The sequence below is a fragment of the Carassius gibelio genome, chromosome B3, assembly GCF_023724105.1.
Source record: "Carassius gibelio isolate Cgi1373 ecotype wild population from Czech Republic chromosome B3, carGib1.2-hapl.c, whole genome shotgun sequence".
NCBI classification, from domain to species: domain Eukaryota; kingdom Metazoa; phylum Chordata; class Actinopteri; order Cypriniformes; family Cyprinidae; genus Carassius; species Carassius gibelio.
The window spans coordinates 29,245,431-29,264,867 of NC_068398.1; the positions used below are offsets into that span (position 1 = coordinate 29,245,431).

At 35.7% G+C, this 19,437-nt stretch overlaps 1 protein-coding gene across 1 annotated transcript; it reads left to right on the plus strand.

The window, feature by feature from the left end:
* Positions 1–693: 693 nt before the first annotated feature.
* Positions 694–19,153, plus strand: LOC127953878 (transducin beta-like protein 3). Its single transcript, XM_052553235.1, has 23 exons — positions 694–868; positions 1,011–1,062; positions 1,155–1,250; positions 2,223–2,270; positions 2,351–2,492; positions 4,510–4,594; positions 4,681–4,851; positions 4,926–5,001; positions 5,132–5,228; positions 6,205–6,416; positions 6,508–6,649; positions 8,804–8,862; positions 8,976–9,082; positions 9,914–10,049; positions 10,963–11,193; positions 12,980–13,050; positions 13,249–13,405; positions 14,006–14,064; positions 14,868–14,971; positions 16,978–17,049; positions 17,135–17,293; positions 17,437–17,530; positions 18,370–19,153. Exons 1-23 carry the CDS (start codon positions 837–839, stop codon positions 18,728–18,730), a joined length of 2,763 nt encoding a protein of 920 aa, XP_052409195.1. The 5' UTR covers positions 694–836; the 3' UTR covers positions 18,731–19,153.
* The last annotated feature ends 284 nt before the right edge of the window (positions 19,154–19,437 follow it).

Genomic DNA, 19,437 nt, shown 5'->3' on the forward strand with positions numbered 1-19,437 from the left:
AGGAAATAAGTAACAGGTGCAAAGGGAGGGCCTTCAGCCCAGACCCAGACAAGTAAAAACACAAATCTTTCAATAGAAAAGTTAACAATATTTGTCTCTAAAAAGAATAAAGGCATTTACAGAAAACATGAATAGTTTATCTCTTCATTCATCCCTTTCGGGAAAAGGCTGTTGAGTTCAAAAATCCAAAAAGATCAAACAATAGACAGTTGTCATTACAAAGTACCCCCCCCCCCACACTATGTAAGTCAATGGCTACCGTCATCGGTCTTCTTTTGGGTGAGTAAATGATGGCAGAATTTTCCTTTTGGGTTAACTATCCCTTTAATAAGGCAGGAAAACATCTGTTTTCTCACATCAGTTACACATGGAAAACTAAATGATAATTAACAAATAATTGTAACACTTTGCAATAAGGTTCGATTAGATAATGTAAGCTAATGTATTAACGTGTTAATTATTTTAAAGTACTACCTAAATAATGTATTTAGAGTGTTCACTTGAAAAATATAAACAGCCCCCAACCTAAATTCCTTTGCTAAAGAATTATAATGTAATATTATTACATTGTATCATTTATACAACTATTATTATTATTATTATTATTATTATTATTATTATTATTATTATTATTATTATTATTATTATACAAGTATATTTTTGTTTGGCATCCGTTTGACACTGGAGCGTGAGTTTGAGTGTTGACGTCATATTTGCGCGACACGGGCATGAACACATGCACCATGCGTGTAAAATAAAGGGGCATATGAAGTAATACTTATGCTTTTAATAAATACTGTATTGTTCGCGAGAAGTTGAAAACATCGTGGGTAAACATGGCTGGAAACACGCTGCCGTTTAAATCAAAGTAAGTGGAGTTTTCTTCTAATCGGACTCTTCTCCGTGAGAAAGATTCTTTGAAATGTGTAGATCTCACAGTGACTAGTTAAGATTACTGTTAGCTACCTTATTTGACAACAAGTGAGTGATCATCTCGTCTGTTTGTATAGTTATGCAGTCTCCAGCAAAATAGAACCGTTCTATAAGGGAGGTAAAGTGCAGGTAAGTTCATAATTTAGTAACGTTAATTGAAAATCATATCATTAGTCCCTGAATTACAGCTGTTATTTTACTCCTTTTGTTTCTCCATCCAGATAAGTCATGACGAGCAGTACATATTTTGCACATGTGGTCCAAGAGTCAACATTTTACAGATCAACACAGGAAAAATTATCCATAGCATCGAGCAGGTCAGTGTCTTACAGTTTTGATTCATATGTGTGTTTCTTCAACTATGGACAGCTAATCACTCCCTTAAAACCCCTTTCTGTTTATTTAGTTTGCCTAAAAACAATTAACATACCCATCACAGTAGGACTTTGCCTTTTTCAATAAATGAACAAATAAAATTGTGACATATTACAGTTATTTATGAATTTTTTGAATTTCCTTCCATAAAACGACTTCTTTTTTAGACTAGTGGAAAGAAAACATCTGAAATACAATTTTAGGTGTTTTTTTGATTAAACTTTGTCTTTTTGCATCAGCAGATTTATGAAATAAAAGGCAATTTAAGTGCAATTTTTAATGACTTTGTTATTAATAGTTAGTGGGGAAAAAATCAAGTGTAGTATTACAAATGGTAGATTTTTATTTTATTTTTATTTTTATTTTTATTTTTATTATTATTTTTTATGGCTGACAAAAAGAGATCAAATCCCCAAATCTCCTCCATAAAGGCTGATTTGTCAACGAAATGAAACAAGAACTTCGAACCAAGCTTTATCAGATGATCAGATTTCCATTCTGGAAATCTATGCAAACAAGTGAATTAAGTAGAAATGGCCTTACTTACGTATATTAAAACATATAGTTTCAGGAAACGTGTGGTACAAAACGGTTTTCTTCATGTATTGTGATTTAATAAACAGGGGAAGATATTCACCTTTAGTTTCTTGCTTTAAATGAACTAATATTGCGTCTGGGTCTGAGATAAGGTTAAAACCTTTTGATTAAGTGTTGGTATCAAGCTTTATTTGTGACCTTTATGTAAACAAAAATAACAGAGGTTAACTACTTAGTTTAATAAATAAATAAATAAAAATAAATAAATAAAATCAACCCCTGGGATGCAAAATTGCCTAAAACCGAAGAAGCGCTCCTATCTGAAACATGGCATGACTCAGTCGCCTGTATTTCTCCCGTTTCTTTCTCTTTTGCAGGATGATCAAGAGGACATCACCTCGTTCTCTCTCAGTCCTGATGATGAGGTGAGGCCAGCTTGGTTCAGTGCCTGTCTGCTGCTTCAGCATGACTCCAGACTGAGAGTGTTTCTGCTGTTCCTCTGCAGGTGCTGGTGACCGCCAGCAGGGCTCTGCTCCTGAAGCAGTGGGACTGGAAGCAGGAGAAGTGCACTCGGTCGTGGAGGGCCATCCATAATGTGCCTGTGGCCAGCATGACCTTCGACTGCACCTCCACCCTGCTGGCTACAGGTCAGACTCCACTATGACTAACAATGACTAACGCTAAACAACAGCTTTAGTGTCAGACATATCTTAGTAGGGCGATATGTATCTTTGTGAAAAAGGACACTTTATAATACTTTACAAAGAGCACTTATTATGGAAATCATAAATCATATATTTTAAAAACACCTATTGTATAAATGCAATTTATTGTAAAGTTACAGACACTTAATTAAATGTTAGAATATTTATAAAATGCAATGTGCTGAACTTCAGAGTGTTTTTATTGGCCCATTTAAGTAGGACTTTTGTTTATACGTACTACTTTTAAATCTGTTTAAAGTGTACTGCTGAATGTGCAGACTAGCATTTATGATCAAGTGAAAAATGCTTTAATGTAATTTTTATTGAAGTTATGTATTTGATTGTATTTGTAATTACACATTTATCATTGTTACGTGACCATGGTAATAAACCAAACTGGTACAACATAACATATAAAAACCATAGGCGCAGTGACATTGCAAAAATAATTTAATTTAATGAAATAATGATTTTTACATAAACAGAGCGTGGTGGTAAAAATAACAAAACAAAACAGAAAGAAAATCCTGATCTCACATAACTACAACAAAAGATAAAAACTTACCTACCTCCCGACCAAAACAAAATACAATGTTTACCGTGAGTCTTCCGGGTCCTCTAACTGCCGCACTAACTAATCTAAACTAAATAACATGAAAACACCAATCACCAGAATCTCCACCACCACCGCTCTAAAAATCAACTATAAACACAAACATCAATCCCATACCGGAACACGTGCTTGTGGAAACGGAAATATTAACTCAACACAAAAAAAACCTCCACAAAGATCATAAGCTGAGCCGTGCGAGCCCAGTGAGAGCAGATGAGAATGAAAGGAGAGCCCGCCTCCCTGTACATCCAACAAGGCGTCTTTAAAGTGGGTTGCCCCATCCACTAACAGCAAACACCTGGACATCATTGACCTAGAGGAGTAAAAAAAGAAATAACGGGAGCATAACCGCAATTAAGCAGCTCAAACCGCGCTTAATAGCGTAACACCCCCACCCTTAAGAAAATAAATTGGGGTTGAAATCAACAGTATAATTAATAAATACTTACAAATAAATATTTACAAACCCATTAACATTCAGCAATGGCACCAAAACCCTGCTAAACGAAAAAACTAAATTAGTGCAATTTTTTTTTTCTTAAAATTTGTTTTCAAGTTTATCCCAATCAAGCACGAGACAATGCATCTGCAACTACATTGATAAAGAGCAATTTAGTAAATATATTAACTACTGTATATATGTGACCCTGGACCACAAAAGCAGTCTTAAGTCTCTGGGGTATATTTGGAGCAGTTGCCAAAAATAAATGTGTAGGCGAAAATTATTGATTTTTCTTTTATGGCAAAAATCATTAGTATAATAAATAAAAATCATGTTCCTTGAAGATATTTTGTAAATTCCCTACTGTAAATATATAAAAACTTAATTTTTGATTAATGATATGCATTGCTAAGAACTTCATTTGGACAACTTTTGTTCTTGCACCCCTCAGATTTTCAAATAGTTGTATATCGGCCAAATGTTTTCCTATCATAATAAACCATACATCAACGGAAAGCTTTTCAGATAATGATGTATAAATCTCAATTTCGAAAAACTGACCCTTATGACTGTTTTTGTGGTCCAGGGTCACAAGTGCTATCTCGAATACACACTACAGTTAAAATGATCATCAAGTATTTTGCATGTACTTCTTAAATGCAGGGCAAAAGATTTGAAAACAAAGTGATTTTAAGTCAAACTTTCAGTTCAACATTATTACAAAGTGCACTTAAATGTATGTTAAGAAATTTAAAAATGTCTTGTTAAGTGCACTTAAATGGCTTGTTTATTTCATTAGTATTATATTATCTGTAAGTACATTTGTTTTAATTGCTGTTCAGATTAGTACACATTCAATATGATTAAGCCTGCTGCTTTTTCACCATGATTTGTTGCGCTCCTAGGTGGTTGTGATGGCACCATCAAGCTGTGGGATGTCGTGAAGCAGTACTGCACACACAATCTGAAAGGATCCTCTGGCGTTGTACAGTAAGCACTGGAAAAAAAAAACATCCAAGTTCTGCTTTGAGATCGTCTCTCAGACCCCGCTGGTTGATATGCCATCTGTCTTCCAGTTTGGTTGAGTTTCATCCAGACATCAGCAGGCTGCAGCTCTTCTCTTCTTCTGCGGACTGTGGGATCCGGATCTGGGACCTGCGGACCAGCAGGTGTATCTGTGTTTTGGAGAGCCACTACAGTGCCGTCACATCGCTGGCCTTCTCACCTGATGGCCAAACTCTAATCAGGTAAAAACAGCAGGAAAAAAATGTTGTTTTCTCCATGTAAAAGTCCATTTTAACAGAGCTGTCTTCATTTTCAGTTCTGGCCGGGACAAAATCTGCTCGGTTTGGGACCTGAAGAAGGCGGCCGTTAAGAGGACTGTTCCCGTCTATGAGGTCAGACTGTGACTGTGACCCATGAGCTGTGCACTAACTATCATCTGTGTTTCATATCTGAACAAGCAGATCAGTCTGGAAATACAGCCTTGTTATTTGACATGGACTTCTCTTATTTGTGGATGCTCAGGCTGTGGAAGGTGTTGTTCTTCTCCCTGGGAGCAGCGATTACTCTCAGATGGGTGTGAAGGGCGAAGACTTACACTTCGTCACGGCTGGCAGTAAAGGTAAACCCAGTTTAATATAAAATGCTATAATGTAAACTCATAAAAGCATGGACCAATCAGGTGTAACAACCCATTGTTGGGGCAGTAACAGTATTATTTATGTGCTATATTATATTCATATTTATTATGTGCTTTTGTCTTTTTTTTTCTATATATAATTCTGTTTCATTTGTTTCTAATGTTTCAGTTTTAGTTTTAGTTTTTCAATTAAATATAAATAAATAAAATCCATTAACTTGTTTATTTAAGCTAGTTACCAAAGCAAGATTTCATGTAATATTTATCTTTACTTTTTTTGTGGAATGGATGTCTATTTTTGGTTTCATAGATTTTCATTGTTTAAGATTCAGTTTAATTATCTATAATAACTAGGAAGTGTGCAAATTTTTTTTTTTTTTAACAAACCACCTCAAATCGCAGCCCCCCCCCCCCCAAAAAAAAGGTACAAAATAGTAGTACGATATTGGTTTTTGACCTATGTTAATTTGTATTTATATTGAATAGTTAATTTTTACCTTTAGACATTTGCCGTCATCTAATTCTCTCTTAAACCCAATCTTTAAAAACACGATTAATTTATTAAAACTGTTAAATGTAAATCTCAAATGATCTTTTCATAATGTACGTAACACTGCAATGCCTAAATTCACATGTAGCATTGAAAAAGCTTGATTTAATGTGTTTATTGCTGCATGTAGTTTAAAAGCTTTTTGGTTGTTGTTTTAATAAAACTAAAAAAAAATGTTTGGATGAATGATTCGGCCAATGGTTAAAAATAAATAAATAATAGTAATTCTTATAAAAACTTAACTTTTCTCAAAATAAATAATACAACAATGCATACAAACCCATAAAAAAAAAAAAAAATTAAGTCATTCATTCATGAAAACTGATTTTGGTGCTGTTTGGTGGCTCTTTGCGCCGCATGTGTTGAATACTGTGTGCCTGGCCCTGAGTGTTTGGCTGTTTTGTGCAGGTGTTCTTCGAGTGTGGGACTCCAGCTCGGCTCGCTGCGTGTTCACTCAGACGCTGCCTGATGCTCCGGCTCTCGACACGGACGAGGCCGATTTAGATCCGCGCAGTCTGATGCATCTTCTGCCCATGCCACGGTCCAACAGACTGGTCACTGTCACCGCAGAGCACAACATCCTCATCTATCAGATGCCCGCTCTCACTGTTCAGCAGCAGGTGAGCCTCACAGTCCCACTGTAGATGCCTCCTGAACTTCATACGTATCAGAACCTGGAGCCACTGGGCTTGTTTTTCTCTTCTTATGAAGTTTGTCGGCTACAATGATGATATCCTGGACGTGAAGTTCCTGGGGAAGGATGACACGCATCTAGTGGTGGCCACTAACAGCTCTCAGCTGAAGGTGTTTGAGTTGGCCACTAACAGCTGTCAGATCCTGTACGGACACACAGGTGAGGGAGCCACTAGAGGGAGGCAGCTCTGTGCACATGGGACGCCTACTACATACTGCAGTATATACTACTGTGTGCTTCTAAAGGCTGGTTCACACGGCAGGATAATTGGGCCGATTTTAGCCCCGATTCAGCCCTTCCGACAATCTTAGGATGCTCCGATTATCGTAAAATAATCTGATCAAATATTCCTGCCGTGTGTGGTGTGTTAAGACTAATCTCCTCTGCTCGGAAGAATGTCGGGACCGCTCCGATCTCAAATCGGGGATATCCAACATGTTGGATTTATTTTGCCCGATTTCTTCTCGTGTGTGGTGTCCCCCGAGGACAAACAATCACGCAGCCTGTGGACTGTGGCGTGTAGCCAATCAGAAAGCGAGGTGACGAGGCAGTGATAGTACCGGGAAACAAAATCAAAACAGCCGGCGTATATAATATAACAAATACAAATAAAGTCGATGGGCATAACTACATCCACAACTGCAGTCCACCAGAGTACATGGAAACTAATATATGAACGTTTATTTCAACGGTTATTAATCTGTGTAGTACGTAACAACATTTCTATGAGATAAAACAACAACTTATCTCCATATCATGATAAAGCAAGTATAGTCCATGCTCGCGTCGTCTCCACCTCTTTGACCATCGCCTTTTCTTATTTTTCTTATGTTTTTTTCCCCGTTAAAAACAAAGCACAAACAATGGCCACTGCATCCTCTTTGTCCGCCATGATTGTTTACTCTAAAGTCACGTTTGATCTCGAGGGATTTTGCGAGATTTCCCGTCTGACCTGGGAATGCTCGGGAGTCAAATCGGTTCGTGTGTGATGTGTTGATATTGCCGTGTGGCTGCACACCACACACGGAGCGACCAAAACTGTTAGACCCGTGATTTTTTATCGCCGTGTGTGGGGTCTCTCAGGTTTGGAAAATCTGCAGACAATTTTAAAATCGTCCCGTGTGAACCAGGCCTAACTCAAATATCCTGCAGAGAAACCTACAGCACATTGAGTTAAGTTTGGCTGTAATGAACAAAGATCATTAGAAAACACTTGCATGACTCAAGCGAACCAAAACTAGAATAGAACCAGGGTTATTATAATGAACTCTGAAAATGAAAAGAAAAAATAAAATTAAAAACTTTTACTTAAAAGAAACATTATTTTATTTCACTAGATGCCAAGGCAACACTTCTCATGTTCATTTAGTTTAAAATAATTAAAATGATTTATTATATATTTATTATATTATTATAATATAAATGAAATATAAATGAACGGTTACTGTATAAAAAAAAGCAAAAACTTGACAAACAACTAAATTGCTAAAATGTTTAACTAAAGAAGATATAAAATAACTAGTTTTAAAATATTAATTAAATAATTTAAAATATTAATTAAATAAATGATTAAAAATTTAAAAATCTAAAATAACACTTGATTAAAACAAACAGATAAACGTTTGTTACTGTGACAAGTGTAAATACTAGACTAAAATATTCATTTTTATCACATTTGTTCTTCAATAAGATTTAAAAAAAGGTGTAGTGTTGTTATTGTTAACTAAAACAATACCGTATAATTTTGTGCAAGTGAAACAAAGTTGAAATGAAATAAAATATGAATATTTAATTTAAAGGGAAAAAAAAGAAAGCCTAATCTTAATAAAATATAAAATCATTTTAATTGCTCTAATGCCAACACTAAAACATAAATAAAATTAATTAAATGTATATTTAGAAAAAATATGGAAATACGTAGCAAAAGAAACTTACTAATATAATAACAATTATATAAATATAATGATCATTGTATGAAAAATACAGCAAAGCAATTTTTTTTTTACATGGGCTTTGGTTTGCACATTGTTTTGAGGAAACGTTCAGGCAGGAAGTAATATAAATAGTATTCTTTATAATTCTGATAGGTGTGTGTGTGCTTCTTTTATTGTGTTTTTCTTTCCATTAATGAAAGAACCATTGTCAAAGCCATTTTTATTTGCAGCCTTACATCCCAGGCAGGTAAAACACATTAGTTTTCTCACTACGGTCCTGTAGAAAAACAACTGTCTGTCAGACTGGATTCCACTTCTGTCATCGGTCTGCCTTGTTGACATTGTGCTCTGACAATCTCCTCTGATCATCTGTCTGCAGATACCATCTTATCAGTCGATGTCTTTCGGAAAGGTTCCATGTTTGCAAGCTGTGCAAAGGTGATTCTTTCACTTTTTTTTTTCTTTTTAGCATGCCATTCAAAACATCAGCCTCTCAATGTAGAGCTTGGCCCACATTTGGAAAGATGAGGTTTATGTAATGTTTTGTCCAGGACAAGTCCCTGCGGCTGTGGAAGATGGACCTGAAGAGTGGCCGAGTGCACTGCGTGGCCCAGGGCAGCGGTCACTCCAACGCCGTGGGCTCCGTCGCCTGCTCCAGGTCTGATCGCCCTTACGAATAGCAGTTAGACAAGCAATAGAAGTTCAGCACCTGCAGTGTGTGATCACACTCTAGCCCTGTCCTCAAACTCCTAGAAAAGTCCCTGTTTCCTGAAGGATTGATACACTTTCTGCTAAACTGAAAACACGGTCACATTTAGATCATTAACTGTGACATTTCTGATCATAAGAACCTATTCTAATATAGTTGACAAAGCTATGGAGCACTTTCCGGCAAATTTACAACACCTTTGATTTTATAATAGTTTACTGGTTTGTAAAGTTACTTAATCACTTTGTCACTTTATATTATGTGAACTTAAAAACTGCTCACAGAAGCACAACATTTCCCCCGTACTGTTCCAGTGTTATTTTAGCTTTGAGATCCTGTTCTAGTTTTTATGATTTTCAACTATTTTAGTTTTTATATTTTCAATGAAATGTTTGTTTGTCTTTTTTTTTTACCCCCTTTTTTTACATCCATACAGTTTGTATTATTTTATTTCAGTTTTAGCTTTTAAGACAAAGTTCAACTACAAAATAGAAATGTTGCATTGGCAGGAGGCTAAAATAGTGTAATTATTCCATTTTGTTTCAGTGAATGTTTCAGTTTGACTTTAAATTTGAAAGGGTGATATGAATTAGATTTAATTAATGAATATCACAAATATACAAAACAAAAACGAATAATTCCACTAGTAAAAATGGGAAATATAGTGACTAACAGTAGCATGTAACATTTATTATTTTGTGAACTGTTTGTTGTAGTTTTTTTACTGGTTTTAGTGAAACCTGTTAACTAGTAACACAATGAGTCTGTTGCTGTGCGCAGGTTAAAGAAAGTGTTCCTGGTGTCGGGCAGTCAGGACTGTACTATGAAGGTGTGGGATCTGCCTGACCCTCTTCCTGACGTGGGATGTGAACCCTTCTTGATGACGGCACGACTCACAGAGAAAGCTCACGACAAGGTGGGTCTTTACCCCTGTCACGTACGAAATGTTCAACGAAACATGTTTATCTGGTTGCAGAAATGGCTTTGACGGCAGAAACCATGCTCTTGAGCACGTTCTGTTGCTTTAGTTTTTCAGCCTTCCATTGTCTTTGATGTTTTCTTGTGTGCCCATTGCGTCAAAACAGTGTTTAGGAATATATGTAAGCATAATTCATCTTTTGGGGATAGCTAGACCTAAACAGTTTTGTCCAGTGTTGTGAGAGATGTTAGAGTACAGTTAAGCTTCTTTAAAAAAATCTGTGTGCGTGTGTTGGTAAGATTTGTTGAATGCTTTTGAAAAAAAGTGACTTGTGCTCAGCAAGGCTGCAATAATTTGATCAAAAATACAGTGAAACTGTAAAAATATTGTGAAAAAGTATTACTATTTAAAATGACTGCTTTCTGTTCGAATGTATTTTAAAATGTGAATTTATTCCCGTGATGCAAAGCTGAATTTTCAGCAGCATTTCTCCAGTCTTCAGCATCACTTGATCCTTCAGAAATCAGTCAGAAATTATATGCTGATTTCCCTCCCCCAAAAAATCAGTAATTTGAAATAGAATCCTTTATAAACATTATACGCCTTTACTGTGTCTTTTGATCAATTGAATGTGTCAAAGAAATCCTTTCTTTAAACAAAATGATAATAAAGCCTTTCTTAAATGAATAATACTTCTCAATGTTTAGGCGAATGCGTTTGATTATTACCTCAGTCCGTACATCCAGTACAGTATGACAAACATCGTCACCGCATTGTAGTATTTTATAGTGGAACACAAATGAAGTTATGTTACTAGTGTCACTATTTCTAATCCATCACCCCCCGGTTTTCCTTAAATCTCATTTCATTTTTCTTCTGTTGCCCATCTCTTCCTCGAACATTCCTTCAGGATGTGAACAGCGTGACCATCTCTCCCAATGACAAGCTGCTGGCCTCTGGCTCTCAGGATCGCACGGCTAAACTCTGGTCACTGGCGGACATGAGTCTGTTAGGTGTCTTCAGGGGTCATAGTCGAGGTATTTGGTGTGTTCAGTTCTCTCCTGTGGACCAGGTCCTGGCCACGGCTTCAGCGGACGGCTCCATCAAAATCTGGAGCATTCAAGACTTCAGCTGCCTCAAGGTGAGTTACACGTACATGTTTAAAGAGCTGTTTAGATAACTTAGATATTCTAGAGAGTATTTGGTCACACATTATTTAAGGTCCAGCTCTTGCCACTAACAAACCATTAACTTTGACTTTTGTCTTAATAAACTCCTAATTTGTTAAATTTAGGTGTTTAGGATTAGGGATGGAGCAAATGTGCTTTATAACTACTAATAAACCACCAATATGTTGAGGATTGTCTTGCTTATAAGCAAATAATTAATAGTGAGAATTGGTCCCTATACTAAAGTGTTATCTAGTATTTTTCCTATTCAGTTTTTTCATCAAGCTAAGAGGTTAATCACAACATTACTAACTTTGATTTAAAGCAAACTCATTGAAAATCAAACAAAAAGACAGAGGACTGTGTACTCATAGTTTTAAAGAGGGGAAAAAAAACTACAGTCCCATGAAGCACTGCAAATAAAAACTTAAAAAAATGTAAAAGAAATATAAAACTGTTGATTTAATTTGTATATAGAAACAACATGTTGTATCATTAACCCCAAAATATGCACATATTTGAAAATATTTAAGTAGTATGAGAGTGTAGGGAACTGCCTCTACATTGATCGTAGTGTTTCATGTTGGTGGTCGGGCTTTAAAGAGGTTGCTGTGATTTCAGTCCTCTGATTGGTGGAGATTGTCTGCAGAATTATGGTTAATGCAGTTTTTCGCCAGGAATTATGTTGTTAAACATGATGACTTAAAGAGATCATCGGATGCCCATTTTTGCCCACAAGTTGATATAATGAAAAGTCTATAGAACACTTTTTGTTTCAAATTTCTTCTTCTGGAGGTGAGGCTAGATCACAAATAATTAACGTGAACATAAACACATTTACGTAGACCGGGGGCGCATTTCCTTCAAAAGCAAACATAAACCACTGCGTCTTCAGCGGCAGAGAGTAAATGACAACTACTTTTTGTGTAAAATGCACTGTTGAATCATTGGGGACCAGGAACAAGGATCAGGAAAGAAAAGGGGGTACATTTTGATTTTGTGTTGACATCACTCTGAGAAACCATGAGAATCCAAACTGTGTTTTAATTGCTGAAAATGAAAGGGATTGCTCACCCAAAAATGAAAACTGATTTACTCACCCTCAAGGCCGCCCTAGGTTTATATGACTTTATTTTTTCAGATGAATGCCCTGGCTCTTCCAAGCTTTATAATGGCAGTGAATGGTGGTTGACATTTTGAAGTCCATAAAATTGCATCCATCCTTCATTAAAAAATGGTTAATGAAGGCCTCCTGATGCGAATTGATGCATTTCTGCAAGAAAATTTTTTTTTTGTTTTCTCCTCTGCGTTTCCTCGTTCGTCACTTCTCACCAGAGTTTCTGCTCATCTTTCATCCTGCGTCATCTGCTGGAACGCTACTCTCTCCTGAACACTTAGCCGAACACATTTAGCGGAAGCTAGAGATTACATTTGAAAGTTTTAAATATGGATATTATTCTTACACAAACACATCGGTTCACATCAGAAGGCCTTTATTAACACCTCAGAGCTGTGTGGAGCACTTTTTATAATGGATGGATGCACTTTTTTGGCTTCATAAACTCCAGTCACTGCCGTTATAAAGCTTGGAAGAGCGGTATAATAACTCTTAAATAATTTGTATTCATCTGAAAGAACGAGGTCATATACATCAAGGATGGCTTGAGGGTGAGCAAATCATTTGGATGAACTATCGCTTTAACATTGCCATTCTGTTAAATATTACATTCACATCATTTCTGTGTTTTATCTCTGCAGACGTTTGAGGGACATGATGCCTCTGTGCTAAAGGTCATATTTGTCAGTCGAGGAACTCAACTAGTGTCTAGGTTGGTTATCTATTTCCTCTTTTTTTTTTTTTTTTTTTTACCGTGGTTCAGTCGGTTCACATGGCCTGTGTTCATCAATGTAAACTTTCACTTTCATTTTAATGAGAAATGTTTGCAGTCTTTCGTCAGTTGAGCTTGAGGTTCACAGTCTGCAGCTTTGCCCTAGTGACCCGGCTCTGTTTCTCTGTCATTCTTCAGTGGTTCTGATGGACTTGTGAAGTTGTGGACCATAAAAACAAACGAGTGTGTGAAAACATTTGACGCTCACCAGGACAAAGTGTGGGCTCTGCACGGCAGCAGCAAAGACGAGCTGATGGTGACGGGATCAGCCGACTCCACCGTCACACTGTGGAAGGTATCCCGCCTGAGCACTGTGCTAAAACACACTTTCCTAACACAGGAGTGTGAAATAAAACAAAGCAAACTGTGTTTTGTGCTGCATGCTTGCACTTGTGATGCATGCAATCATTGATGATTCTCCTACCAAGACAAAAGGACCATTATTTACCCCTGTGGCACTCTTCGTTATAATATTTTTTCTTTCTTTCTGCTGTGCAAATTGTGTGCAATAAAGCCAACAGCACTTACACACATGTAGGCGATGTTTATGATTCACTAATTCAGATGTTGTCTGATTAACTCATAAAAAGTTCATATTTTTGGGCCAAGTAGGTGAGCAGGTTAATAACAGATGTTTTACTGCCAGTGCATTACAGCATGAATCGATGATAAATCCATGCTAAATACATATGCATACATGATTTAATGCTGCCTTTAAGCATTCATTCTAGTCCTAATTACATTGATAGATGTGCATTTGAAAAATGTGTGCTAGTGCTAACAATACCAGTCTGTGTAACATAACCATTTAATTATTCATATTCATATACATATTCATCGGTTATGCTCGCTGGGTGTTTGTTTCCATTTCTCACTGTCTTTCTCTTTTGGTTAGGACGTGACTGAAGTGGAGCTGGCAGAGGAGCAGGCCAAACAAGAAGACCAAGTCCTTAAGTATGTCACTGCCAACATTGTTTTATGCAACTAACAAATGCAGTCAGCCGTGTAGATGTGATTGAAGACTGACAAGGCTACGTGTCAAATCATTTTAGCAAGCTAAGCAAAACACATTCACCTCATTTTGTCTTCAAAAGCTGTCATCTCGACATTGTTTATTAAATCCTTAAAGCAATTTAGTTTTACATGATCTGATTACATCTATGCTAGTCTTTAAAGATAATAGATCAAACATAAACATGATAACTGATTGAATTCTGGACTTTTTATGGTCATATTAATTATTATTGCCATTTTCTAGTGTTAAAGGCATAGTTCACCCAAAAATGACATTTCTGTCATCATTTACTCACTGTCATGTAGTTCCAAAGCCATTAGACTTTTTCTATTCTATTCATCTTCAAAACACAAATGAAGATATGTTCGATGAACACTTTCAACACTTCATAAAGTCATACTCCATGATGTTTACTGGTCAGACCTCAAAAATGTTTGTCTTGAGGTGTTGCAATCCTAATGAATGGACCTATTCAAAGTGTTTAGAAAGACAGATCCATTTGAATTGAGAAGTTCATGTTTTATTACAAAAGGTTTTTATATATAAAAAAAAGGATAGTTGACCCAAAAATCTACATATAGTCTTTCAAAAAAAAAAGTACATATGACATATGATGACTAAATGTAGATTTTTGGGTGAACTATCCTTTTTTTTTTTATACAAACCTTTTTGAATTTATCCAGAACATAATGTCACAAACATGTAGTTTGAGTGTTTATGGATTTTATTTGTGTCTTCATAGGCAGCAGGAACTGTCAAATTTACTTCATGAGAAGAAGTATCTGAAGGCTCTGGGAATCGCTATCTCTCTGGATCAGCCGCACACTGCATTGCGAGTTATCCGAGGTACTTTTTCTTTCTTTTCTCTGCATAAATGAGTCAGAATGCTTACATTATTTTCCAACCTCATTTATTTTAAGTGGGCACTTTGATTCATTGTTAGATATAAAATCAGGTAGAACCACATTTTTATACTCCATTGATGTTTACTCACCTGCAATTTGAGACAATCTTTTGTTTAGTTTTTTTTGACAGGATTATTTTTAGAATAAAAGCGAATGAGCTTTAGTTCTTGAATGTCGTAATGCAAATTCTGGCTAATTTCCGATAGTGGCTTCCGATTGTGTAAGATGATGTTTGGTGAATAATTTCTTGTTGTCTTGTATTACAATTAATTTATTTTAACCACAGTCATTTGTAGACACTCCTTGAGAAATTCCAGCGCAGCTCTTTTGGTTTAACTGGCCAGACCTCAAAAATGCCAAATCCGTATTTTGTCACTATTTGTCATGAGATGAAGCAATCCTAATGAATAGACCTATTCATAGTGTTAAAAATCCTGTTTTTGCTCTGAATACATAATCTATGAATTCATACATTTATATATTATCCAAATATAATTATAATTATAAGTTTATTTTTTGTATACGCTGATGTACTCAGAAAATATACTGTGAACACACACAAACAAAATTGTGGTCAAAAGTTTATGTAAGCCTTGTAGAATCTACAAAAGTTAATCATTTTAACCAAAATCAGAAAGATCATTATGCACAATGCATGTAAATATATATTTTTTCTTCTGTTAGTTCTTTCTTTAATATTTACTCAAGCATATGTAAACATTTGAACAGTTTTATTTTTGAGGACTGTATGTAAATTGTTTTACATCTTATGTTCTAAATAAAAAATATCATGCATTTTCTATGACCCATCTCATTTTGATAAGATTCTGCAAGGGGTATGTAAACTTTTGACCACAACCGTATACAAATAAATGTGATAAATAGTATATTATGAATGATTTATATATGAATCATCCTATAGTTTGTGCATTTCATATCCATCAATGATAATTATATACATAAAAAAATGTTTTCAGAGATACTATATTTTATTTATTAAGGGATTACATACTATATACTCACACATTTATTTTGTGCACCCTGTTTTTGAGTTTGCTTTAAATTGTCTTTGTCCCTTATATTACAGTTCTTGCAGTGTCTACTTTTATTTTAATTCAGAAATATTGAGTAAAATGTTAGAGTTAAGATTATCTATAGTAAATTTGTCTATACTATACAAGTGCATATACAAAAAAAAAATACAAATGTGGTAACTTATTTCAAAAAGTGAAACTTTCATATATTCTAGATTCATTAAATGGAAAGTAAAACATTTCAGAAGTTTTTTTTTTAATTTAATTTCAAAGTAAAAAATTCAGTATCTCAAAATATTATAATGTTTACATTTGAATTTCATTAAATGACCATCGCTACAGTATGAAGGGTATCTCCTGCTAACTTGGCAGTGGTCCAGAAGGCAATCCACAAAGTCACAGAAGGTCATTACTGGCTGTTCACAGAGTGCTGTATCAAAGCATATTAAATGCAAAGTTGACTGGAAGGAACTGTCAAGTAAAGCCGATTCAAACACTTGAGAGAGCTTCACAAGGAGTGGACTAAAGCCGAAGTCAGTGCATCAAGTCACCACTCTCAGATGTCTTGAGGAAAAGAGCTACCAAGCCACTTCTGAAACAAAAATCTCATCAGAAGCTGTTGCTCAGTGGTCCAAAGTCCTCTTTTCAGATTAAATTAAATTTAGCATTTCATTTGGAAATCAAGGTTTTTTTAAGTCCATTGTGAATTTCTTTTTTCTAATATTGAGACACTGGATTTTTGAACTTTAATGAGCTGTAAATTCTAATCATCAAAATTAAAACAAAAACCACTTTTGAAATGTTTTACGTTACATGTAATTTGTCAACTGAAAACATTTATATTATAAAAAAATGAAAATAAAAAACAAGAATAACCAAGTGAATCATGATGATGCTCTTTAATCCTCAACAGAAATTCGTCAGCAGGAGGATGGGGTACAGGAGCTAGAGAAGACCCTCCTGAAGCTCCGTCAGGATCAGAAAGGTAGTCTTCATGTGTTGGTATGCTGCGTTAGGTCACCAGGTTCATCTGGTTTGTGTGACTGTGATGTGATGTGTTTCATGTTCAGAGTCGGTGTTGCGATACTCTGTGGTGTGGAACACTAATTCACGCAGCTGTCTGGACGCCCAGGCCGTCCTGCGGGTGCTGCTCACACACCTGAGCCCAGAGGAAATCCTGCAGTATCAGGGCACTCGTACCCATCTCGAGGGCCTCATACCATACACAGGTGGGTTCCAAAGCAGTTCACTCATGATAAACAGAACAAATTGATCTTTTGAAGGTGAACATCTGCATAAACAAACATTTAGAGTTTCTAGAAATTGCATTGAAAATAGGAATATAAATATGATTTTTTTTTCTCATTGGTAGAGAGACACATGCAGCGGATTGGTCGTCTCCTGCAGGCCTCAATGTTTCTGGATTACATGTGGCAGAAAATGCGTATTACAGGTGGTAAAGACAGGTAAAAAAAAAACAAGTTCCCAAAACTTCCTGGTTGTGTATTTGTTGACAGTTCAGTAGAATTACACGAGTCACCCCTTAATTACAATCTTTCAGGAAGTGGGTTTAAATAAATACAGTGCCCCCAGATTCCCTTTTAACAAAAGTTAAACATTTCCTTCACCATTTAAGCTTTAAAGATTCACTCAGTAAACATCTTATTGACTTTCACTTATTAAACATCTTGCTAAACTTCCCCTTGCTAATGTCATCATCGGCTTGCTTCACTTTGGAGTATGTAAGGTATTAAAGCAGTGTGGAGCTGTATGTTGGCACTTTTCCTATGACCGTTTAAAAAATGAACAATATTGTTTCAATTGAACACTTTTATTAACTCAGCTAGTCTAGTAACCAAAGTATGCAACATGTTTCTGAAATCTGAATGATACACATGCAGTCTGATCAGTCGAAAGTCTTGTATAATCTGCATATTTTTTAACATAAATACTTTTATCCAGTAAAGATGAATTAAATTGCTCAAGTTGTCCGTTTCAATAAATGCGGTTCCATTCATCAAATGATCCTGAAAAACATTATAGCACTATTTCCACAAAAATATGAAGCAGCACAACTCTTTTCAACATTGATAACAAGAATAATAGAATAATTAGAATAATTTCTGAAGGATCATGTGACACATAGTTTAACATATAGTAAAACTGAAATAATAACTTTTTGTATTTTAATATTTTAACGTAATGCAGTTTTTATGTGCATTCTTTTAAAAACGCTTTGCTTTCCTTGCCGTTCATTTGAAAGTTTGTTCATTAAATCTACTGTTGGTCTGCTGGCTTTCTCTAGTGGGAACTTGGATGATGATGAAGAAGAGATGGACACCAGTCCTCAATCCATCTTCATCGTAGACAAGCAACCGATGGACACGGCAGATATCTGGCAGGCATCTCTGCAACAACAACAACTAGGTGAAGAGGAAGGTCTGGAGGATCCCGAAAATAGAGAGGAGCTTCTTGATGAAGATGAGAGCATCAGCTCATCTAAGTGCGCTCATGTGAACGGCGTGAAACTGAACGGTGTGAGCCGTGTGGAAGACGGAGGTCAAGTGTCCAGTGAGGAGAGTGATGACGAAGATGATGTTGTGGAAATTACCACAAAGTCCCTTCCTACGGATTCAAACCCCTCCAAAACAGCAGATATAAGGTGATTGGCTACTCTAGATGTCAATCATGATTTTTTTTATCCAGTACTGATTGTTGAATTAATGAACTACTTAAGATCTTTCAGAATTTTCAAATTCATCAACACGGCGTCGCTTTCTCTCAAACAGGGGCTTCCTGTTTGTATGATCACAGCAATTGCAAAATACCGTTTTGATGATGTTTGAAATATTGCTTTTTTATGTAGTTGTTTTGCCATTCTTCAAAATAATCTATTAGATAAGAAAAATAAAATGTATTCACATCGAAGTGTTGGAAGTAACGTGCATCTTGGAAGAATATTCCCAGTTGAATATGTTTGAAAAGGAAAAATTGTTTATAGTAATGCTTTTGCAATTATCTGGAAGTCAATGGGCAACATTTAGGAATAAACATGAAAATTCAACCAATAAAAGGATGATTTAATGTAAGCATCTATACATATCAAGTGCAATACATTTTAGTGAATGGAGTATGTTTTAAACTAACAAACAAAAGTGTTCTCTTTCTATATGCATTTTTTTTTTTTGACTATTTTTTTTTTTTTTTAAAGATTTTCCTATGTCACCGTCCACAGAGCTTGTACTGATCCCAGAACATTCCTTTCTTATCTGACTTTAAGAATATCACAGAACTTCTAGCACTGTTCAAACACCATTTCCAAAAACATGCTGTTACTACAATAGTGTGTATTCAGTGTAGCTGCTTGGGTTTT